Raw genomic sequence first — 25,473 nt, 5'->3', positions numbered from 1 at the left:
CATTTGGATTCAGCAGTATTTTCATTTTTTCAGGAAGAACGGTGGGATCTGTGGGTCTGACACTGGTTCCCCCTCCTCAGTCACATAAACTGTGCTCACAGTGCCTGTGGGGGAAGGCTCCCTAATCCCCCTCTCCCAGCTCTTCCCTGGCTTTCTAGAACTATCCATGCTAGCACAATGCTGGGCATTGCTGCCACCAGCAGGGAAAGACTGGAAATGTAGGATGAAACCACACCGAAAGCAACGCACTTTCCTCTCTCTTTTCCTCTCACTCTACCCCATCTTTTTCCTTCTTTAGTTTTCTTCTTTGGGGGAAGGAAGGCATAGACACTTTTCCTAGTACCACAAATGTACGGTGTTACCTTCTGAACAGCTTAGCCTTTCAAATTAATTTGTTTCTTGAGGGGGTGGCGGTGGGAAGATTTCTCACTGATCTATCAATTGTAATTTACGCTATATATGAAAGCTGTCAAAGGGCCTAAAATGAAAGTAGTGAGTGCAACATTATTTTGTAGTCTTTTTGCTTCCTGGTTTTGCTTGTGTCTTTGTTGTGTATGTGTATGTGTGTGTGTGGGGGGGGTGGAGGGTGGGATGGAGAGAGAGAGGGAGGGCGAGAGAAAGAGAGAGGAGGGGTGGTGGAGGGAGGGAGGGAGAGAAGGGGGTGGAGGGGGAGAGAGAAAGAGAGAGACTTGCTATGTAGCCCAGTCTAACCTCAAACTTACAATCCTCTTGCCCAAATGCTGACACTCCATGTACACACACACTCTACCTGACTCTTCGCTTGAGAGAGTGAATTAAATAAGCCTTGGAAGCATTCCATGTGTTGTAACTATTCGCCTTTTATGACCAGGCAGAACCTATTGTTCCTCATCCATCTTCAAGATTCTCAAAACACTGAACATAAACACCACCAAAAGGTTTCTCCCTGGTTCGGTTTTACATAGACTCTACACACCTTACATCTTAGGCAGGAACCCCATGGAGTCAATGATTTTTCATGAAAGTTAGTCAAGGATGTATTCAGGAAAGGCCCTGCGAGAGTTGGCTTTGTTCAGGCATCATACCTGGACACCTCAACGGAGAGCCAGTGACGCCCCCCAGGGCGCTAGACTCCAGGTGAGGAGACCAGGACGTGAAGAAGGCTCTTACCATTGTCGTTGCCTTGCCTGATCTCCTCTGCTGTCCGATCTATCAACACGTACAGAGACCAGACCACGCAGGTGATGGCGATGACATGGAACGTGACGGAGCAGAATATCTTCCTCCTCTCGCTCGTGGTCATCTGTAGTTTTTCCCACTGTGATCAGAGAGAAATCACACACAGCCAGGCTCATCACTGGAACATTTCACTGGAGTTGTACCTCCCACACCTACACAGGTCACTCATAGAAAGAAAATATTGCTTCTGGGGGGGTCATTGTGCTTGACACTGTCCTATTCAAAGAAATCTCTGTGTGCTGGGTGGGTTGGGAAGCCACACAGGATTGTTAAATCTAAGTTAAAGATAAAAAAGGAAGAGCCAAAGTATTTTTTTCTGATTCTCCAGATGAATTAAATCAAGGCATCTCTGATTTCCCACTCGCTGTGTCATTCTGTAGCACGAGTGGGAGAGTTGTAAGATGGTGGAATGGTTGGGGAACATTTACTGCATGTTCCTGCCCCTCACTTCTTTGTGGTGCCAAGTTAGGAGCAGGAAACACTGTCTCCTTGGAATATTATATAACCGGATACATTATTGCCTAAGTTTCTTATTAGTGTACATAAATTGCACAAAGAGCTTTCATTGCGACATGTCCATCCATGCATATAAAGAGTTCTGCTCAAATCCACCCCCGATTACTCTTTCTTACACCCTCTTTCTTCCCTTTTAAACTATTTTTAATTGGTTTCATGTGTGAATAAAGTACTTTGATTTTTTTCAGGTGTAGATTTCATATATGAGCTTTTCATAATCCAAGATTGTTTATACTATGATGTCTGTGCTAAAGTGAAGTCTTTAGAGCTTCCTAAGACCTCACTCCCCCACCCAAGCAACAGGGTACAACTCCGTGTGCACAAGAGCAACACCATCTGCTTCCTGAAGGGCAGGGTCAGGACCTGTCACAGCTTCAGCTGTAAATGGAATCGCTCAGTGCTTAGGAGCTCCTGCTCCTCATTTCATGAGAAGGATATTCTGGTAAAGGCCATGACAGGAAGACTGGGTAAGAGAATTGCTACCTTTCATTTTTTCCTTCAGTGGGAGGCTAATCCTGCTAGGGTTGACGTTGTGTTCAGACATGCTGCTTCTTTTTTTTTTTTTTTTTTACTGTCTTGGTAGAGAATGACATTGAAATTCTTTCTACCAGGGAAATGGCAAAAGATATCTTTTCAGACATAAGAATTTTCCATCTGGGTGTGAGAATGGTTGTTTTTTCTTCTTGGTTACTGAGAAGTCATAATCCATCAGAAAGACTATCAGCAATCCACTGTCAGGCTCAAGGAAAAGACTTGGGAGTTAAAGACCCGAGTCTGGCCAGCACTAGCCTGGCTTCGGACATCACACTGTGTGGAAGAAAGACAGAGCTCTGTCTCACAGAGCCATTCCTGAGCTCGCTGCCACATTTTATCAAATGCAATTTTCTGATAATAAGAATCAAATAGATGTTCCATACCTTCCTCTTCAGTCTGAGGGCCAACATGGTATAATTTGACTTGTAAAAGAGCTGAGTACTTAAAACTGGATCTGATTTTTGTTTTCTTTGGGGGTGACAGAGTCAACTTAAACCCAGTTGGCCTTGGAATCACAATCCTTGACTCAATCTGGAATTACAGGCATGTGCCACCACATGATCCGTGGGTAGATCTGATCTTTTGGGGTCTGTAGAGCATCTGAAATGTTCTAGAAGAAACCCAAGGTTTTATTTGAAAATATCATGCCCTACTTGCTTCTTACTGACTGTCCATCTCTGAGATTTCCTTACAGGGATGTATTAGGACAAATTAACAATTCATCTTTCTTCCTCTGTTTTTATCCAATAATAGTTTCCATATTATCAATGATAACAATGAGGAAAACTTAAAGCATGTTTAGGGAATAAGAAAAGTGATTACCTGGAAAATTCTCATAGCATTTGATACCTATACCTAGTTTTCTTAAACAATGTCATGTGCCCACATGACATGATATAAGACACTACTATTGTTAGACCTGTGGAGGTAGCAGATCAGATTTGGATCCTTTGGTTTCTCAAAGTGTGTTCTTTGGCACATCATTTTCAGTGCCAACATTGCCCAAGCACTTGGAAGAAATGCGCACGTTGGCTTTGCCAGCAGGGTGATGCTGGGCAGTTCCCACCAATGAGGCCACCAGCAGGGCCACAAGACCCTGTTCACATGATCACTGTGGAGACAATTACTCACTCCTCAGTGTGAAGGAGCATATATAGCTCTCCAAGATATGCTAAGAGGAGCTGATAGAAAACAGGGAGCAGCTCCCTTTCCCTGCCCCAAGGGGGAAAAGCCAGGTTGTTTGGCATGGCAGGCCACCACTGATCAAAGACTTCACCTCACCACTTCTGCTTGCCCTTTACTGCTCTTTAAAGTTTATTCCTTGAGAATCAAGCATAGCAGCAAAAGTTTGCAAATCAGTTTCACAGAACGCTGGCCCTCCTATGTAGCTGGACTTGGACCTTGATTTAGGCTTTATATTCTCTGGGTCTGCCGGCCCTGCTTTGTTAGTATTTTCTCTCTTGTTGAAACTTTGAAACCATGGAACAAATCCAACAGAACCCTGACTTATTCAGAAATCTACAACAGGCTCATTTTTCTCTGAAAAGATTTCTGATTTGTAATAGAAATCAATGCAAATATTGTTGCTGTGAATTTTCCTGGCATCTATTCTGTCCTGGGAAATAAATTTGAACTGTTGCCTAATCAAATAGGTTTAATTTTTTTGTACATGTGAAGAAACAAGGCTGCTTAGTTGCGCAATATTAAAATAGGAGGCGATGACTACTTTGGCAAAACCATTTCTGTACAAAGCTCAATTTTGCTTCTGTTTTCCAGCAGCCACTGGATCCAGAATCAAGTTGTGAAATGGTACTGCCAAAACCCACCACGAGGTGGCAGTAGGCCCCCAACAGTAGCCACACTAGGGTGGTCTAAGCAATTACTTCCAGGAGTTCTCTGCCAGCCAGATCTGCCCTCTGGCTATCAGATCATAAATGCCATCATAAATGCAAACCCACATTTTAACTGTCTGATTTTTTTTCCTGATCCCATTTGGCATATGACTGAATGGGTTTGTCAGGTGTAAACACAATAACCTCGAATAACATGTTTCAAATGTACTGCATTGCCTATCTACCTTCATTGCTGAAAGTTGTCAGTATGTCTGTCCTTCACAGGTTCTGGGACTTGCTGTCTTGGAGAAGTTTCTAGAGAATTCATTTCTGGGAAAACATAGTTCTCAAAGAGTGTTGAATTGTTTTCCAAGAGCCAACCCTGGGATTAGTTAGAAATCTAATATTTGGGGGTGCCACATCCAATGTGCTGGGTTGGGAAGTTTGGACCTCAGGAGCTGCGATTGGTGTTCACACACCTTCTGTTATTCTGGTGCAGTCTGAGGTTGGATGACACCTGGCAGAGCAGGGAAGTGGCCACCAGGAAGTATGTACTAGAAGCAGCACTTGTCACTTCTCACCCTGAAACGGTGACTAATCCAGGAAGAGGAAGACATCAACACACAAGCTGGGCTACTTGTGAGAAAATCGCTCGGGTTGGCTGAGAAAAGTCACAAAGCCAGTGAACTGGTTTGAAATAAAATAGTTTTGAGTTAGCTCATTAGTCACTAAAACAAACAATTTCATTTTTAACTTTACGGTTCACAGTATTGTTTAGGTCGGATGAAAGCTTATTAAAATCTAACTGCAGCAGTTACAATTTCAAGGCCACTGGGAGAGAATGGAACCACCAACTGATTATTAACGCGGAATAACTCTGAAAAGAAATTGCCAATGGTGGCTGTGCCAATTAAATAATTTCCCTTCTAACAATGTATTTAAGGACCCTTAAGGGAAATCTGATGATTTTAGATATTGCTATAGACTTGAAATTACTGCAAACTTGACGATTGCTGGGAAACACAGAAGCTGTATTGAGATTTAAACGATGGACACTGTGTAAGGTCACGGGTTAGTGGAGGCTTTTGCTGCCTAATACAAATCAGGAATTGTACAGGATGCAACTATGTCCTTTGTGGAACTGAAGCTGGTCATGGACATGGGCTCGACAGCTAAGAAGTGAAACCTCAATTGCTCTACAAATATTCTGTGTGTATGATAATTTGCTAGAATATCTTTACCTTTAGTTCTCTTCCACTTTAAATCCACCCATAATAACAATTCCTTGACATCTTTTCTACATGTTCCAATCTGAAAGGAAAAGTGTGTGTGTGTGTGTGTGTGTGTGTGTGTGTGTGTGTGTGTGTGTGTGTGTGTGTGTGTGTGTGTGTGTGTGTGTGTGTGTGTGGTGCTTTCTGGCTGAATGTAGCCTCTATGCTTCCCTTGGTAACAAAAGCAAGAGGAAATAGCCTTGCACTAGCGGAAGTTAGGACACACAGCCAAAGGAAATTGAAAGTGGGAACAGGGAGCCATGGTCCCTGTGTCCAGATTCATCTCTTAAGTATTCAGTCAAAATAGAAATATCACATTGCCATCCTTGGGATAGTTAAGTTAGAATTGGGGAATGTAGGAATTGATGTTCACGTTTGGGCAAAGATAATACTGCAGGCAACTGGCAGATTTATTTTAAAATGACAAATGAGCTTCTCTAAAAAAAGAGGAATACTTAAGAATGTGAAATCAATCATTGTTTTCTGTCAAGTTTTTATGATAGATGAAATTCCCTAAAAGTTATGAGGTAGGTATTTGTAATATATATTTGCTGAATGAAGACATCCACTAGAGGGTGTAATGGCACTACACATGAAGATGATTTGAGACTAAAAGAAAAAGCAAAGGGAAAAATACATATAATATGTGGTAGGTAGCATATTTTCTGAAGAGATAGTTAAAACAGCAATTATTATGCTTTCATGCATATTAGGAGAGAGAAACTTAGGAATCTATTCTCTCTTTTTTTTAACCTTTTATGCTGGTCTTGGGGCTTGAACTCAGGGCCTGGGCACTGTCCCCGGGGTTTTATGTTCGAGGCTAGTGCTCTACCAGTTGAACCACAGCTCCCCTTCTGGATTTGTGGTGGTTAGTTGGAGTCTCATGGACCTTCTTGCTCTGCTGTTTTAGCATCAATCTTCAGATCTCAGCCTCCCAAATAGCTAGGATTACAAGTGTGTGCCATCAGTGCCAGGTGGAATCTATATACTTTATAAGCATTACAAGTGATTTGTAATCTATGCTGAAGTTTGAGAAATAGTTCCTTAAGAAAAGGTTTAGGGAAATATTTTAGAGAGGCACTATAACATCTAACACTGTTTACTAAGAGTGAACACATGTGTGTCTACCTCACCAAAATACCCCAACCAAAATCCTACTTCTGAGTCAGTTGCTATTATCATATAAGAACAGAAATTCATCCAGAAAATAATTCGTGGTTGTATTTCAGACAAAAATATCTTAAAAAATCTTTAACCAGTAAGTGGTTGTCTGTTTTCTCTTGAGGTGCTGGTGAGAAATACCATCTCATCTCCTCTGGAAGAGAAGCCAGTTGTTTCTGTGCAGACAAAACAGTAGTATTGTATCCATGAGACCACAACGTCATAAAGAAAACCACAGGAATAATTGGGTCACAGATCCTAAAGTGGCTGTTTCTCTCCTCCCTACAGATTGAAGCCTGAGACTAAGACTCTTGGAATGGACATAACCCATTGCTCAGTTTCATTTCCATTGTGTACGCATCCTTGTGTGCTCTTTACTGAGCACCCATAATCTACATGCCTCTATCCTAGGGAGGGCCCCCCCTCTATATGTAAGGATCATTGCAGCCGCACCATCTGGGAGGAAGTTTTCCCATGCACTAAACAGAATCACAGAGACTGAAATATATATATATATATATATATATATATATATATATATATATATATATATATATATATATATATATTTGGTGGTGGTGGTGGTGGTTGTGGGGCCTGAACTCTGGGCCTGGGCACTGCCCCTCAGCTTTTCAGCTCAAGGCTAGCGCTCTACCACTTGAGCCACAGCGCCACTTTCAGCTTTTTCTGTTTATGTGGTGCTGAGGAATTGAACCCAGAGTCTTATGCATGTGAGGCAAACACTCTACCACTGAGACACCTTCCCAGCCTGAGACTGAAAATATTTAAGAGAGAAAGATTTTTCTTTTTTAATTACTGGAGATTGAACCCAGGGCCACAGACAGGCTAGGTAAGTACTTTGTCGCTGAGCTACATCCCCAGCCTGTGGCAAAGACCTTTGAGATGTTCTATTTGAAATGTCTCGTTTTTCTAGTGGAGGTCTGGAAATCAACCTAATATGCTCAGGGTGGTGCAATACATTATTAGCGGGTTGTTTTAATTCAAGAACTAATTATTGAAGTGTCAGACTTTGTTCAAGGTGTTGGGAAAGAAGATAGCTAAGATTCCTGTTTGCATGAAATTTATATTAAGGTTGAAATTGTGAAATTTTGTATGTTCAGAGACTGTGTAATGTTCATTTATAAGAGACACTCCCAATTGTGTGTGTGGGTGTGTAGAAATATCTTTCTAGAATATTCCTTTGGGTGGCAGCACACAAAATAAGTTTCTGCTTGGAACACTTAGTTTTTTGTACCAGCTTCAACCTCAATTCTATTGTCAGCCCATTGTCACTATTGATTTTCCTTCCTGCATCTTATTCCTCCCAGATTTAAGAGCAGTGTGATATCTGAATATTGTGTGTAATATGATTGGACTGAATTTTTTCTTTTACTCTCAGAGACTCTTAGTCACAAAACTATTTGAAGTAAATCTGATACATGTATACACTACTTCATCTTAAAATGGCAGCCAGTGAAACATTAACCTCTCGAAGTATTGGCTCAAGACTTAAATGTAACAATACTTTGAAACAAGTAGTATTTTAGTTCCATAACTAAAATTAGTTTTGAGGATTTTGATGCCAAGCATGAATAACTGGCCAAATATACTCTATTGGAGCACACTTTTGGCATTTATATTGACCCATCCTTTAAAATTTATTTACTAAAAATGTCTTTTGCTTAGAGGTAAGATGTTTTTGGTGGTTTCTAATAGTATATAAATTCTTTAAATGGCATGTGGAATATTGTGTGTTTTTCCTTTTTCTGTGAGAGGCTCTGAATTTCTCCTGGATTCTCAGAGATCTGAGATCCTTTCCAGATTAAAAGCCCAAACTTCAAACTATCCTTTATGAACTAATTTAGTGACATAGCCATTTACAAAGTAAGGAAGTCTTGGCCCAGAGAAGGGTTGGAGATATAATCCCAGAGGCTAGAAATAAAACTTGAGGTTCAGGGACTCCATATGTTTGGAAAACAAAGAATGACTCTGCGGCCACCCCTGGCCAGGTTTTCTCATTTACAGCACATAGGCTGGTGAGCACATTCCAGGGCTCGTACCCGCTCAGTGGCAGTCAGAAAATGTACAATTTGCACTTGTGTTTATATAAGAATATTCAACTTTGTTTCACTATTTGGCTGTATAAGCAGTTATACTCTCATCCCATCCTGCCATATTCATATTGGTTTGTTTTGTCCAATTAGGGAGAAGTTGGTTTAGACCAATACAATTTTGGGGGTGTAGGGAGGTGCAGGAGTAGCTCCTTGTAGTTCTGAGGAAATCAGAGTGACTTATCAGAGCCTTTGAGATTTTTTTTTTTTTTACTTTCTTGTAATGTTCCTTTAGATCTACATGTCCTTTGTGTGGAATTCCTGAAGACACAGGTGATAGTCATTCATTTTCTAGAACATATTTTGTTTCTCTTCCCAAAGTTTAAGAGTGATTTTGAGTGGAACTGTTATTCCAAAGTCTTTATTTAATAGTCTGTTATTTCTCTTTGCCTTCTTCTTTGGTAATGTAATAAAAATTGTGTGGCTTTGCCTCTTTGCTTATATCCTTCCTTCCCAGATATTTATTATCATTTATTAATCTTGATAACAAACTCCAGATTCTTTGTCAATTTCTTTATTACCTGGATTCTAGCAAGGAGGTAGAAATTAAATTGCTACACTACTCTAATACTATTTTTACAATTTGCTCATATTAAAACAAAGAGGCAAAGTTTATCAAGCTGAAAAAGGACCAGGAATCATTAGTGCTCCCATTTAAGTCTTTTCTTTCTATCGGAGGCCATAAAAACCTTCTGATGCATGAGGGCAATCAATGCAAAGTAGGAAAGAAGAGAAGAGGACTTTCAGTGATATGAGAAGACACGGAATTGTGCCGAAGAGAGATTGGTCACAGGAACCAGAGAAGAGGAAGTCTGAGCTCGAGGTGAAAGGATACACGGTGAGAAAGAAGAGCTATGATCATCAGAGGGACTGGGGGAATAACAAGTTCACATGCAGGGAGAATAGACAGTGTTCTTCCTAGAATTTGTTCAAAGAAAATTCTTTGGGGTATGAAACCAAGACCACAAGGGACACAGATGTAGGCTGGCCTCTCCTGGATAAAACAGTGGAAGAGAACACTTGAGGAGTATGCGATGGAGGAAATGGGAGAGATAGGGGAGGAGCTGGGGAAGAAGCAAAAGCTCTGGCTTTAGCCAGGGATTTCTCTTCTGCTAAAACCACAGAGGTGAGAGGATCTAAAGATGAAACCTATGAGCTGATGAATCTTTGAACTCAGACTGACATCAACAAAGGACAGAGTATATGGAAACAGACAATAAAAACTCCAAGCCCTTGAAGAACAGATGAGGGAGCTGTAATTTCCCACACCATGGTTGTGATTGGAACTAACTTGAAGCAAATCGCCAAACCCTGAGGGAAAAAGGCTTTGGGGTTGTCAGAGCTTTGAGAGGGTCATTCTTGGAGTTGGGAAAGATGAAACAGAGAATGATTGGCTACCATGTCCTACAGTAGTGCAGGGGCCAGAAGGGACCTGGGTCCTGACAGAGTATTATTAAATAGGACTTTGGTAGTCACATGGGTCAACTCCCTTAGCTTCTCATCCTGAGACTAAGTTTAACTTCTCTCTGCCCTTCACACTTCCTTTCTTCTTTGCTCAGAGAACAAAAGATCCCACGACTGCCCAAAGAAATCATTCCTCCAAGCTACTGACCCTCTATCTCTTCGTTGATTTATTTCTATTCATTTATTTATAGTTTCTTTGTAAAATTTATTTTTAACTTGTCTTTCTCTTTAGATCCCTTCCCTTCAACATGAAAATGTGTCCCTCTGTCTCCCCTACATTTTATTTCACAATAAGCCCTTACTTTCATCAATGGCCTGTTCATTGTAGGAAACTCCTAAAATATGGGAAAAAATTAAATAGATGAAATCATCCATAATCTCATTTGCAATGTATGTCTTCTGTCTTGATTAGTGTGCATGCACACACCCATATTCTGGCATATGAACATTCAGACCATGTTGAGACTGAATTTTAATTCTTGTGTAACTTTATGTCTGTGAGGCACTGGCAGAATGAGGCGGGGAGAAATGGAGTAGCTGAAGACAAGGATAAAAGAAAAGATGATTCCTTTGAACTAAGCAGAGGAGAGAGTATAGAGAGAGAAGAGCAAACAGTTTGAATGATGGCTACAGGATCTCCCTGCACAGCCTCATCACTCAGAAAGAACTTGCAGAACAGGTCTAAGAAAGGGCCACTTTGAATGACAGCATTAAAGAGAGTCACCCAGGGACTGAGTCACATCTCAAAGACAATCTTCTTTCCTTTCTTCAAGAACCTCTGATTATCTGTTGTTTCCCATGCTGCCTGCCATTCCCTACATCAATGGTGCCCGGGAATAGAAACTCACCCTTGGCCACCAGGCAAGAATGTCACCATGCCTTTCTCAGTAGCTATCTGTATAACCAGCACGGACAATTCCATGTCCAGTGCCCCAGGGTATTTGTGCCTATAGGAAGGAGTTCAAACTTGGCTATCTAGAGGAGTAGTGCTGAGAAAATCTTCTGCTCTATAATTAGTCGGAAGTAAGAAGGCAGAATGGAATAAATCCGAACCACTCAACCCCTGCTTTCTCCTTAGATTATTTGTTGCTCAAAAAAACACCTTATCAAGATATAATTGCCTCATATCCTGCACCTGTTTGAAGCATAAAAGTTTATAAAATTTTTACGAGCTTATATTAATTGTACAAAGTGGTTTCATTGTGAAACTTGCCTGTGGTCATCTTTCTGGTAAAGCTGGCTATTTTCAATGTCTGAGTTGTTCTTCCTTTGTGTATGTAAATGTACTGTTTCCATGTCTGCAACGTCCTCAAGTTTCTAAGTCTCAGTGGGAAGTGTTCAGTCGCAGATCATACACAGTCCCAACAAACTGCTGCTCGGAGAAGCACTGTTCAACCCACCCAGGCAGGTATGGTCTCCCTTGATTCTGACCATAGAGCCAGTGGACAATAACACTATCAACCATACACTTGAACATCACATCGATTTAATCTTAAGTCCAGCTATGTCAAACCTGGGAAGACTTCATCCAATTCTTTAACCCCTCTCACCCACAGTTTTCTCAACCATGACACTATGCAAATAAGAATATTTGTCTGGAAAGGATTCAGTGGGTCTATGTATACACAAAGCACAGTGCAGGGCTGGAAAGGCAGTAGGATCAGTGCCTTCTGGCTGATGATTGTGGCCATTAACGTAGTGTACAGTTGCTACTGTAAACCACAATTCCTTCTACTTAATGAAACCCCACGAGGAATGTTTCCTTAGGATCTCTGTGATCTGATAGTCTGCGTGTTGACATTTATAAACATTTATAGTTATCTACTATAAGTCATTTAATGGATGACATTTCCCTCTTTACTTTGGATGCTAAAGGTTTAAGAAGCAAATGACTCTTTCTATGTAACTGTGTCCAGGCCCCAAGTAATCCTCTGCGTATGTTTGCTGTAGGACTTTGCACTTCCTACAACCTCCCTCACCAATCACCTAACATTTCGGTATAGATTTCTGTAATCGAGTTTAAATGCTTTTGAGCATTGGGATAGAGTGCAAATAATCTCTGAAGGATACAACAGGTGTGAGCTGAGAGAGCAACCTAAAAGCCTTTTTAGTCTGACTGACATTTAAATGTCTCGTGTGTCAAATCCCAATAATGGAAAGAAAATAATGCCAGTTCTTTCCAAAGTGGATATGATAATTTGTACTAGTTTATCTGGAGGAAAAAAAAAACATTCCTTGGTTTATTGAAAGAAGAGTGACAGCTGGAAGGAGCTGAGGTATGTTTTATCTAATAAATGTGCAACATGTAAATGCTCTGGACCATTAAGCCACAGACCGAAACTTCATTGAAAGCCACATATTTGTATTCTGAAGCCTTTGGGAATCCTGAAATGAAACATGATTCCCCTTTATGCAATCAACTTCCCAAAAGAAATGCAATAGGAAGACAATCTTATAAATATTTGAAAAACTAACTGGAAGTTTAGACCCGCAGTCATGGGTGGTTGATTAAGAATAATCTGAAATTACTATGCAGGCTAAATGTGGCTGGCGAAGTATAGTGTGGACATTCATTTCTAAAAAAGAAGTCATTAGCTCTTCAAATCTCAGGGAGAATCTTAACCAAACCCAGATTTCCTGTGCAGGGCAAGCTAGCAGAAAACTTCCTTCAAATATTTCTTACTGTCCTTCCTTTGGGATTTTCCATTGAAGCAACCCATCTGCAGCAGGATCTTTGAGGAAGCATGTTTATTTTTTTATTCTTTGCATTATATCGTCTTTACGTAGTTATACAAAGAGATTTGAATCCAACCAGTCCATTCATGAGTATAATGTATCACCCTCTCTATTGCTCCTTCATCTTTCCAACTCCACCGCTGTCCTCAAATTCTGTGGTTTCATTTCCACATATGTACATGACTATAGTGCGTGGGTTGGGAGACGGGGGGGGGGGTAGACGAGAAGGGGGGCAGAGGGGTAGGGAATGGAGGAAGCACTTCTGTTTGAATTCAGGTGTGATGCTGTTGAAATGTCTCTGAAAACTGCAAACCGGTTCCATTTACATGAAAGGAAAAGACTCTCCAAATGGGGCTTTTACTCTTAAGAAAAAAAGGAGAGAAAATAAACAACAGGTGGGTAATATGAATCCCAGAAACTACTTTGTCTTCGTAGAGATGTGATTTCAAAAACTACGAGAAAGCAGTTGATTGCAACCAATTTACATAGAGATTAGTCAAAATATGCCAACATTGATACCTCAGCTCCAAAAGGAAAAAAAAAAAAGTAACTGCTTAGAATAAACAGCCTAGCATCTCCTGGGACCCAAGAGGCACAATCTAAATGTTATGGGATTATTTTAACTTGAATGCTTTAATATACACTTTATCCCCCAAGTCAAATTCTCTCACTGTAACACTAGGATAGCTCATAAAAGAAGGAACAGTTTTGTGCATATAGGAGACATATTTGACCCCGAGTAGTCTAAGAGATGATTGTGATTTAAGGTTTGTAACAGTGGAGATGGTTTTCCAGAGGGAAGAAAACAGTGAAGTTGGTTGCCTTAGCAACATGGAACCGTTGCTTCAAGAAATCCATGGCGATGCAGGACCTTCTTCTGGTATGTCAAGATTTCACACTATTTACCAAATTAGGTTAAAGGAAAACGAATTCCACAGCAAACCAGGGCTACCTGACCTCTGCTATATTAGTTCTCACTTTTTGATCATGAACTTTGTTAGAAAAGAGATGGAAAAATCCCCATAGTTAAGGCAGCAAGGAGAGCAGGAGTAAAATGTCTGATCTCCTCCCCTTTAAAACACCACACCCTAGCTGGGAGTCCAGGAGGTTCCTGCATTTTCTCTGCACATTGATTCTGCAAGGGGGGGGGGGGGGGAGGAAGGAGATCTATTTTTGCCTAATTCTGTTGATTTTCTGAGCCCTCACCACAAAGCTGCTCCCTGGGGACTATCACTGTGCCTATTGGCTTTTCTTAAATAATACATATAAATAATGATTTCCACAACAAAGCTGGTTATGAATGCCAGAGACAAAAAAAACAAAAAACAACATCCTGTTAACATATATAACCTCTAGTCCAAGTACACTGGCAGGGCCAAGGAGAGATTTATTTGTAAAGTATCAAGCTTCAAACACAAAGCTTTGTTATTGCAAACCTACATTATTGAACAAGCTCGTTTCCATTGCCCAGCAAGGACCTCTCTGTGACATTGTTCACAGTTCACGGTTTTGTTGGCTTGCTTTTAAAAAAGCACCGTAAAGCAATTCTGAATAAGAGTTTGGAATGTCATCTGACAAAATGGTATTTCTTTAGGAAAAAAAAAATCGTAAGCAGAACTAGGTTTCTCTTTGACTTAAACTGCAGTATGAGGCTGGCTAGTTCTCATTCCCGTTTCACACTGTGCTTCATCTGATATGATCAGAGATGGGCCTTGGGTGAAGGAGACACTTTGGGTAGCTGGGCTGTCCTTGGCTTTTTTAAAATATATTATTTCCTGGCTTTAAGATTGCAGAAATGAATTGAGCAATTGCCTTTGTAATATTGCCTCTGTTATAACAAAGTTGAGAAACACTAGGGAAAGCTTCTATGATTTGGACAGCATGCATCTGAAGACAATGGTAACTCCAATTCATACAGGGCCAAGGTAATCTAGCAGACTGCACCATTGACCATGAAGGCTAAGAACAAGGAAAGGTTTTATTCCAACCAGCACTGAATTTCCTTTTCCTGGGCTTTAGAGGGATGCCTAAGTGGCAGATCAAGAACCTTCCTTCCAGGTGAGTGATACTCATTACCTTTTATGCCTGATGGAGCAGCCCTTCCAATCCTGTGCATAGCTCAAAGTGATGATGGATGAATGGAAGCTTTGCTTTAAAGTTCACTGTCTTAAAAGTGAACATACTGCATCAATGATGGCTCCCAGACTATAAGACAGAAAGCAATGTAGGCATCTTATTTGGGATGCATGTCTAAGAAGTACTCATAGGTAGCTTCTGATTCACAACTAAAGGTTAGAATTTCTTCCTCAGGCTAAGATTGCAGACAATACAAAAAACAAAACAAACAAACAAACAGCTAAAGCCATCATGCATGCTTTGACATTGCAAGTTGACATTCTCACAAGTGCAACTTCTACACAAACACAGTTATAGGGCCATAGGACCAAGTTATTTTATCTAAGCAAGAACTCATTGTATGTCCTTTGGTTCACTTGGGGTCCTATGGCATGAGAGCCATTTGGGTGACAGAGCTGAATTCACTTTATACTTGCACATTTAAGAAGAGCTCTACTTCAGAAAAGAAAGTAGGCATCTTTAATTATAACCTAAGGAAGTCAATGATGACTTACAACACAAAATATTTACAACATACAATAAGATCATTTTATACACGTGTATGAATATGAGCAACATATTTAATAGTCTTTGACGCTTAGGAATTTTTCTCCCCTTCTTATACAATAAAAAGTTAGATTCAGTGAGTTCTAAGTTTTTTGTTTTTTGTTTTTAAAGAGCACAGGACTTTAGAGTTCTTGTGGCTAAAGGACTAGAGTTTCAGGGGCTGTGGCAAGCCAAAAAGAAATGTCTTTAGGTATTTTGATTTTTACGCTCTTCACTCATCTAATCAGAGCATTTTGCCTTTTTCTTAAATCATTCTATTTAATACTGTAATCGGTTATTGCTTTTGGTGCTGGGGATAAAATCCAGGTGCGTACAAGCACGGTATCTCCAACACAAACCTTCAAAGCTGGCAAAATAGTTCCCATCACCACCCTTCCCTTTTATTGATAGAAAAGGAAGCTGCCTTGGGTCACATGACTCATATAAAACCATAGATCCTGGTGCAGAGACATAAAACCCCATTCTTCCACACAATCTAGGTTCTTCCTGCCGCATTCCACTGTGCCCTATAGGTAAATATTCACAGAGCGAGGAGGAATTCTTACCCACAGAGATGGTACATTCTTGGCCTGTGGGCTAAATCAAGTCTTTAGAGATCTCTTTGGTTTTGTTTTTTTTTCTGTACAGCTTTCATATTTGAAGTGATTATTATTAATTTAAAAAATTAAAAGCGATGAAATTAAATCTACCATTTGGGCTTCCTTTGGAAAGGTACTTGATGACACCACTCTACTGGGGTGGTGGGGCTGTGTTTCGTGTGTGTGTGTGTGTGTGTGTGTGTGTGTGTGTGTAGATGAGTTAGCATGCCTGTGTCAGAACGCCACAGTCTTTTACTGCTCCTTGGGTTACCTGCTATTTGTCACCATGAAACCAGAATTCATTAGTAATTTATAGGAGTTCTCTGGCTCCTAATGTAGAAGTAAATTGCCTCGGAGGAAGTGGCTTCTCATAGCCATTGTCAGTCATTTCTCTCCGCTAACCTGGACAAGGTTGTTTTTGTGCCTCTTCCTAGTCTGGTCTCCCTACATGCATTCCAAAACCTTTCATCTTAATTTCCTTCCTGTCATGGAAGAGAGAGGCAGCTATGAAATGGAATGTCCTTTTTTTTTTCTCTCTTTTTCAAAAATTCCTACAGATTTCCCTTGAGTTATAATTTAGTCGTTGGAATTCTATTAATCCTGACTGGAGTTAACTAGAATGGTCCCCTATCCCATTTTCAAGTCTATTTTAAGATAATATAACCAATTCATTTTCAAACTCTCTACCTCCATCCTCATCTCACTAGAATAGAAATTCTCTGAGGTCAGAGGACCGGTGTCTTACTCAGCACTCTAATTTTCATGCTAGGAATAGCGATTGTACCATTGTGGTAGCTCAGTAAATAGCTGTGCGATGCTAAACTGGGAGTAGGGACTCATTACTGGGCAGTCCTTGAGCCTGCACCTGTGACCCTAGAGACTCACCGTCTGTCAATGTCATCTTATATGTGACTAAAGTCTATTGGGAGCTGGACAGTGTTTCAGGAAAGAATCCATTTCCCACATGCATAAAAGGATATGGCTTCTAAATTTGTTTTTAACAAAAAGTGCTTCATCAAAGTATCACCTTTTGTACTGCGAGAGGTTAGTTGTATGTTTATATAAACTCTGGCCTTAAAGAAAATAGGGATCAACTTTTTAAGAATCCACTAAACTGACTTACTGAGATGTTAAATGTGCTTTTATTTTCCATCCTGTGCCAAGCTGAGAAATGACGTTGAGCTCATCCAAGCCTCTTTCTCAGGGTCAAAGCCCTGTCTTGTGTGACTGAGGGCTGCACAATAGATTTGCTGTCGGGAACCAATGAATTTCCATTACCTTGGCCTTTAACCCTCGCGTTAGAACTTGTAAGAAAAGAAGTGTGGGCTGGGCTCAGACCTGGCAGAGACCTGGGCACAGACCACCTTCCTTCCTGCTAACAGCCCTCCCTTCCCTTCCTTCTGTTTGTTTCTTCCTTTTTCTTCCTCTTCCTTCCTGCTCTCTTCATCTTTTCTCTTCCCTGACTGAACATCAATCACTTAAGCACTTTCTTTTCTTTTTTCAATATAGACAAAGCATTTTGCTTTTCCCACCATGCTTTGCTTAAAAAGTAGTGAGTAAGATTAAACAAGCATGGAAGTTCCTACCAGCCTCTTGTCTTTGCTCTGCATCCTGTCCCACACAGCCTAGCCCACCACAGATATGTCTACTTTTTGTTTTCTTCTTGCCATTTCTATGCATTTAACACAAGCACTTCCTTTCTTCCTTCCTTCCTTCCTGCCTTCCCTTTTTCTCTTTCCTCCTCTTCCTCCTCCTCCTCCTCCTCCTCCTCCTCCTTTTCCTCCTCCTCCTCCTCCTTTTCCTCCTCCTCCTCATCCTCCTCCTCCTTCTCCTTCTTATTCTTTTGAGGTTGGTGTCACTATATGGTCACACTGGCTTCACAATTACCCTATTGTGGTCTCAAAGACAAATTGGACTCCTATCTCGTCTTCCTTTAAAAAAGAAGTGAATTCCTTACTTCTCTTTTCATGACCTCAAAGAATTTTAAACTGAAGGAAACTTGAAGGCCAAGCTTCCTTTTAGAAATGGCAAGCACTGCAGGAAGGCTCAGAGGAATTAAGCATCAGGACCAGAAGGAAAACCTAGTGTTCTGCTAGACCAGAACTTGACATGTTCAAAATCATTTCTTCTTAGTATTCAGTTATTTTCCTTGCATCTCAAATAAAAGGTGACTTCGTGATATTTATCATCCCGAGCACAGGATGCCCTGTGTGATGAGGTAGGAGGGAAGCATTTACCTGCTCTAGGCAAAACTCTTTATACCTTGATTCATGTATGCTGTGCTAGGTTCACCAGCAAAGTAAGAGTTGCCTCTCTGTCCTTCTCTCATTCTCTATCAGTGCCAATGGGAAAAGGAACTGGGTATGATTCTGTCCCTCCTTCCCCACACTTTGTTTTATCTTAAAAAATTAAATTAAATTAGATTAATTTTTTGAGGTAAGGGCTTACTACACATTCTAGCACTTGGGAAGCAAAAGTAAGAGGGTAACAAGTTGCAGACCAACTTGGGTACATTAATAATACTCTCTCTCCTAAAAAAATTAAGTGAAAAGTATTCTTATATTTGATACAAGACTTAAAAATTGGAATAATGCATTAAGAAAAAATACCCTTTAACTGGAAAAAAATCTTATATTGGAGGAATATTTAAATAAAAAAGCAATTTAAAACTCAATTATGAGATGATACTTTGGGGAAATCTTGATTTCTACCTGTGTGTATGTGTGCATTAGCACATTCTAATTTGATGCTGTTTGCTTTTCTATGGATCACTGGAATATTATTCCCTAACCTCAGTCATAATTTATGTGTGAAAAAAATCAGATTGTGCAATATGTAAGGGAAAAACATCTCTGTTTTGTGTCCCTGATATTTGTTAAAATAAAACGTTTTCTTTCCCCAGGGATGAAACTCAAAAATGGTTTCAGATTTCAATGGCAAGGATAATAATGTAAAATTAAGTGTCTATTTTATATTTATAATAGTAATATAAGGTAACATTCTTCTTGAGGCTGTATTCTTCAAGAATTAGTTTTCAAAGAAAGAAACAGAATTAAACAGTGTATAATTAGATGAAGTAATAAAGAACTGCTAGAAAAAATGTTGCATTTAATCAATCAGAACCAACCAATTATTCAAGGATTATTTATCCAAACCTAGATTAAATAAACTCTACTTGCTATTCCAATTCTTTTCTGTACATTCAGTTGCTGTCCTGGTGACCTCACTATTGAGAACTGACTTCTAGATTAGTAGGAAGGAAAAAAGAGAAAAGGTAATCATTTTGCTATGTGCTTATAGTTTTCTTCTCTTGCCTTATTTACATATATTTATTTAGAGATAGTCTTACAAGGACAAATGGTCATGATGGCTAACTCTCTCCTTGAATTGTCATATCTATCCCCCAGAGTGATACTTTACTCTCACCTCCTTTCCCATCCTATTGTGGTTTGTTCTCTGCATTCTGAGGTCAGGAATAGGAACTGTCTTGCTCATATTACTAAGTAGATTCTTTGTACAGTAAATTGAGTGAGTGACTAAATCTTGCATTGCTGGGTCCCTTTAGAACAACCATTGGGACATCCTTTGCTGGGGACATGAGTTCAAATCCATCCAGAGGGAGGACTGTACTTGCAGTTGGGAGTTTCATAACAATAAACTCTTTGGCTGGCCAGAAAACAATATTTCTATTTGAACACTATAATATTGACTCCAGATGCCTACTTACTTCTTCGAAACGTCTGAAGACTAATTGACCTAGTAGTATTTCAGTTAAAGACATTTGATAAATCACAAGTATCTATTAGAATAATCACTGAAATACTTGTATTTTGCATCTGCTAAGTATTTGATACAAGACACCTTGGCATTGTCATGTGTACACCGTGGATTACTTAACACATCAATTGTGGTCCTCAGAGTAGTAATTGAGGTATTAAATTGAGGAACTAAATGTTGTGGTACTAAAACAAAGATAGGAGAGGACATATGCATTGAGAATTATGAGTACAGTTGGTTTTACAAGAAGCATGAAGGAAGTTTCACCTGGACTACACTGGTGCAGCTTTTACTTGCTGATAGACTTGTATGTTTGTTGAAATGGAATAGCATTATCTAACCCTCAGAGCTGAGCTCTAGTCATAGGCGAATGCCTGAAGGAATCAGCACTTTATTACTGAGGGCTTTCTTGTACAGCCCCCACTTCTTAGATCTCACTGAGAATCAAGCAGGATGTCCCCCACTCCAATCTCTGAAAATCCTAGAATGAGGTCAGATTATCCAAGACCAATAAAACACTTGACTGAAATCAAAGGACAATCTTGCCGAAGTCTATCCAGAAGTGACGTTCACCCTGGCAAACCCAGTTCTATAAAGTCTGATTTCTATCATCACAGTGTTGGTTCAAGGCAGAAAAGAAAGAGTTATATGAAATCTTGAAGAAGTCTACTGAAGAAACAGCCAAAGAGTGTTTGATGTTCTTAGTCCATGGAAGAAGGAGAAACAACAGATAGATAGAAAGCCCTCCAACCATCTTTAAAAAGGCTAGAAAAAGCAGAGTGAAAATAAAAATATGTGTTTCAAAAACGACTAGAATATAGATAAGGGAGGATTCCAAGGGTGTAACTCCTTAGAACAACTAACTTAGAGTTCAAAGAATGAATACCAGGAAGCTGAAATTTGCCAGAAGGAAGGGAATTCAAGTTGAGATAGATGAATGGAGAGGTGAAGGGTGGGCAAATAAGGTCATAAGATTCAATGCACATCTGTGAAAATGGAGCTGGGTACATAGAGGGGATAGATGGAGTTGGGACAGAATGGAGAAGGACATTGATTATGATTCACTGTATTCGTAAATTGGTATGTTGAACTGAAATCTCTTTGTACAACTACTTAATAATTTAAAAATAAGAAAAATGTATAAAATACAAAAGACAATAGAAATGTATGTTTCAAATTATTGAGGTTCATCGTTTTCAGCCTGCAAATGAGTTAATGTATATATAATGATGGAACTGAGTTGAAAGGTTATTGGATAAGAAGGAAGTGAAATATCAGAAAAGAAGAACTTGTTTTAGAAACATTTTATTTGAACGATTCCCATCAGAAATGGATTAAGTGGAAGCTAAAGTTTCTTTTTTGTGTGTGGGGCTCATAAGTGAGTTTTAAAAATATTTTCAATTTACTCTTTTATATCCTGTTATTCTAGGTAGGATGTTACTTTGAATCTCTTTTTCTGTGTTTATTTTTCCCCCCAAAGACAATCTGGAGAATGTTTCTTTGAGTCCCTCCTCTTACTGTTTTAAAAAGAATCCTCTTTTATACACCCACTGCAGGCTCCATGAAAGATCAAAACTGGAAAGCTTGACTTTGTCAATAAAGCGTGAATAGGGACTCCGGAAATGCAACTTAAGATTGTCAAAGAATCCAAAGTTAAGATGCCAGTATTAGAGAAGGCAACCTTTACCACTGTCTTTATCAACCATCACCATCATCACCATCATTGTCGTCGTCGTCATCATCATCATCATTTTTATTTTAGACAAAGTCTCATTATGTAGCTCAGGCTAGTCTCGAACTCAAGATCTCCCTGCCTCATTCTTTTGAGTGTTGGGAGTATAGGTGTGCACCACCACACTTAAAATATGATCCTTCGTTAGCTATGTAGTGGCACCCAGCACTCATTGAGTAAAACTGTTAGAATGAAGGGTTTTGGGGTACATGATATTCTGTTTGATATGGTCTCTCATTTTCCTTACTTGTAAAATAGACTTGGTAAGCTTTCATAAGGCAGGCTTAATGAACTGAGACCAAAAACATAAGGATTGCATGGAGCTAAAGGTTTTGTAATATACAGTTCAGTTATCAAGACTTTCCACATGGAAAAATATGTAAAGAAAAATTTAGGAGAGGGAGAAGATTAGGGGTATTTTCTATGCTTACAGATTTGGCTTTAAAAACCCAGTTTCTTTCACTCAGGAAGATTCAAAACTGAATCTCATTCAACTTCACAGTTTTAGAATCTGGTCCATTTATGCTTCCTAATCAATATTGTATACTTTTCCAAATTTCACTTAGTCATTACTGTACTTTATTTGTTTGAGACTTGTTGACTTGTCTGGGTTTGAAAAGTCACTTCTGACCCTGGAAAACTCAGCAAATTAATAGGACTTTTACTGAATGTCATAAAAGTAGTTGAGCTACTGACGGAAAGATGATTAAAATGGTTTTACTTTAAATAAACCACTGATTTTATTTTACCTTTATAAATATTTTCTTCTGGAAACCTTGATGAATTTGCTAATTGTAGGTCTTGGTATAGTAACAGCAATTAGTTCAGTAAGGTTTTACTGATATCTTTAAAGACTATTAAGCACCAAGGTTCTTCAGACTATGAAGATTTGTACCTTTCTACTTATGAAGTCATTTCATTTAAGCAGAATCTCCTGTCTCCATTGGGTAACGGCAGAAATTCAGAATCATTAGCTAAATTAATTGTTTCATGGGCTTTGTCTTTAGAATGTTATAAACTGTAATGGAATTACTGAACAGAGAGCAATTAATTGGATATACTTCAAATATATTCCAACCAAATGCTATACCTGGCATTCTTTATGGCCACTTAAAATCTACCAAAAGAAAACTGTTGATGAATCCCAGTGCCATTTCAAAACAAACCACCTAGAACAAGGAAAACTGCCTCAGGTCTGGAGAGTTCATATTACCTTGCACAATCTGAACTCATTCCAGAGCCTACCTCTAAAGTATCCTTCCAAGTGTGCCTGAGAATTTGTAAAACTTTTTCCTTGGTTGCAAAGCCCCAGACATTCTAGAAGGTAGACTAGAAGACATACTCCTATGTTTAGGGCAACAGGAATTGGACACTAGATCTCTATGCCAGGCCTGGATGTACTCAGGGAAGTGGATATGGCAGAAGGACTCAGAATCAGAAAAAGAGTAAGAGGGAAGAGATGGGAGGAACTTGAAAGCAAATTCTCTCTTGAAGGGCTCAGCTACTGCTTAGCTCCCCTGGTTGTTGTCATACAGGGAATGAGACAAGTAGAGCCAGAGATTGTGGTTTCCAAGTGAATTTTGACACCTGTAATTTGCTTGAAATATTCATACATTAAACTGTCAGCAACTAATAGTCAAGTTGTAAGCCCTGTGGTTCAGAGAAAACACATCCGTGGGATGCTGAAACATTGCCTCTAGGTTAGATTCTAACACTTCCTGGATGGACTCAAGTGTTATTAAAAATAAAGGATGTTGAAGTGCGGTCCTTCATCAATATTTATGCTCAGAGAAAGTTTTTCTTTTAAAAAAGACACTAGAATATCTCATTAATCAACAGTTAGTAGGTACCCATTAGGTGGCAGTAACATATTCATTATCATGAATATTTAAAAAGATGGATGTATTTGCTTCCTTTCTATTTGGTTTATAAATAGGTCAGTTGAGAAGGAATTCCTGGTGGAGTTGTAAATTATTGGTAATGGAATATTAAGAAAAGCTTCAGGTCGTATTTAAAAGATGGCTGACTCCCCGAAAGCTGAGGAGAGAACACATTTCTGTTCAGTTTTCCCACCAGAATCATGTTGAGTTTATCCACCAAAAATGGTAACGATGGGAGGTCATAAATAATGAGTTTGATTATGTCATCAATCCAGATTTTAGCCCTCAAATGGAAATGCTATGTTTGACAAAGTTGAAATAAAAGCTTTGGTTAGATAGATGGTAGGAGAAACCCAAAGGAATACGCAGATGCTATAAAACAACTTGCAGTTCCCCGAGGGAACACAGAATGCCACTTAGCCCTCTAGACAACACGGGACATCTGCTTAGTGGATCAAGAAAGGACAAAGAAGAAACATCCATTTCTATTTTTGGCATTGGTTGCTCTTAAAGGAACAGAGTGTCACCTTTTGGTATTCAGGTCATTCCGTGTTAAAAAGGAAAAAAAAAAAAGATAGCTCACACTTCAAAGGCACTCTATGCATAATTTTTGACATCTATAAACCTCTTGCAGATTTTTAAAGCTATAAAAGCAGGGAACATTATTCTCCCTCTTCCTGAGTTTCAGAACTAATGACGAATTACAGTGGTCAGCCACCAGTCAGATGCCCACTGGAACATTCTTATTTGCTGTACATCCTTGCTTATTCTGAAAGCCATCATGTTTATTTCCAAGCAATGTTCCATCTATCCACTTTAGCTTTGCATTCAATTTAAATGAAAAAGCAGCTCTGGGCTGCTTCATTATTTAAATTGCAGTTTGCATACTCTCCTTTGGAAATTGAGGCATCCATATATATGTAATTCTGCAGACAGGCAAAAACTGAATAAGTTGCATGCTAAAATCCAGAGGCTAGCTCTCAAGTGTGAATTATATAAAGCCCAATGTCCTTGCTTATATCCCCTATCACTAGTCCTGTGAGTGAGACGCTAATTTTAAACTTGACTCCAAAACTTACAGCCATACTTTCAAAAAATGTTGAATAAAGAATTTGAAAATACACTTTATGGATTAAAAATATACTTATGCCTCTCTTACAGTTTGATGCACACTACTTTTTTTTCTTTCTACTTACTCTATCCATATTAAACATCAAACCAATCTTCAAATACAATTAAAAATAAAAAGAGCTTGCACCTCATTTGAGGAAATCATTTGAGAATTAGCTTATAAACTTTTAAGTAAATATATTGGGTGGCATGCAAGTGTAGACGAGTGTCTTCACTGAAATATGGTAGATTCAAGGGAGATTGCAAATAGTGTAATTCCTTAGAAAGGCAAAGTGCAGCAAAATAAACACCAGGAAGTAGGTACTCAAAAGGGGTGGGCGGGGCCAAAAGAGATGGACAAATGAAGAGAAGACGGGAAGCATGCTGTCAAGAATCCAATGTATATCCACCAAAACGAAGAATAGTTAGGGAAGAGGAGCAGAGGGCAGGAATTTGCGAGAATGTTGAAAGGAGCAACACAGATCAAGGTATATTGTACTCCTTAACTGATTTGTCAAATACCAACTCTTGTGTAGAACTACTTAAAGACAGTTTAAAAAAAATCTAGTACTTGGCTTTCAAAGTATTAGATGAATTCATATTATGAAATCGAATTTATCATTCTTGGGAAGTGACTTCAGTATCTTATTCTTACAGATCTTTACTGCAAATAACAATATCTCAGTTTCCTTGCATTGAATTACAGTTATATTTTCCCTACCTCTGTGTGTGTGTGTGTGTGTGTGTGTGTGTGTGTGTGTGTGTGTGTGTGTGTGTGTGTGTGTGTGTGTGTGTGTGTGTGTGTGTGTGTGTGTGTGTGTGTGTGTGTGTGTGTGTGTGTGTGTGTGTGTGTGCATATGCTCTTTTCAAA

The 25,473-nt window shown here is 39.3% G+C and overlaps 1 protein-coding gene across 6 annotated transcripts in view; it reads right to left on the bottom strand.

The window, feature by feature from the left end:
* Positions 1-25,473, bottom strand: part of Marchf1 (membrane associated ring-CH-type finger 1) — a 508,963-nt gene that overhangs the window by 13,547 nt on the left and 469,943 nt on the right. For all 6 annotated transcript variants that reach the window (XM_070016532.1, XM_070016533.1, XM_070016531.1 and 3 more), the window contains one exon: positions 1,150-1,297. In XM_070016532.1, the coding sequence (XP_069872633.1) occupies positions 1,150-1,297 (148 nt within the window). The remainder of the gene's footprint in view (positions 1-1,149; positions 1,298-25,473) is intronic.

This window comes from Dipodomys merriami, unplaced genomic scaffold (genome assembly GCF_024711535.1).
Source record: "Dipodomys merriami isolate MVZ:Mamm:240054 unplaced genomic scaffold, mDipMer1.0.p SCAF_12, whole genome shotgun sequence".
Taxonomy (NCBI): Eukaryota; Metazoa; Chordata; class Mammalia; order Rodentia; family Heteromyidae; genus Dipodomys; species Dipodomys merriami.
The sequence above is the reverse complement of the archived record's forward strand: the minus strand, read 5'-3'. Positions and strand labels throughout refer to the sequence as shown.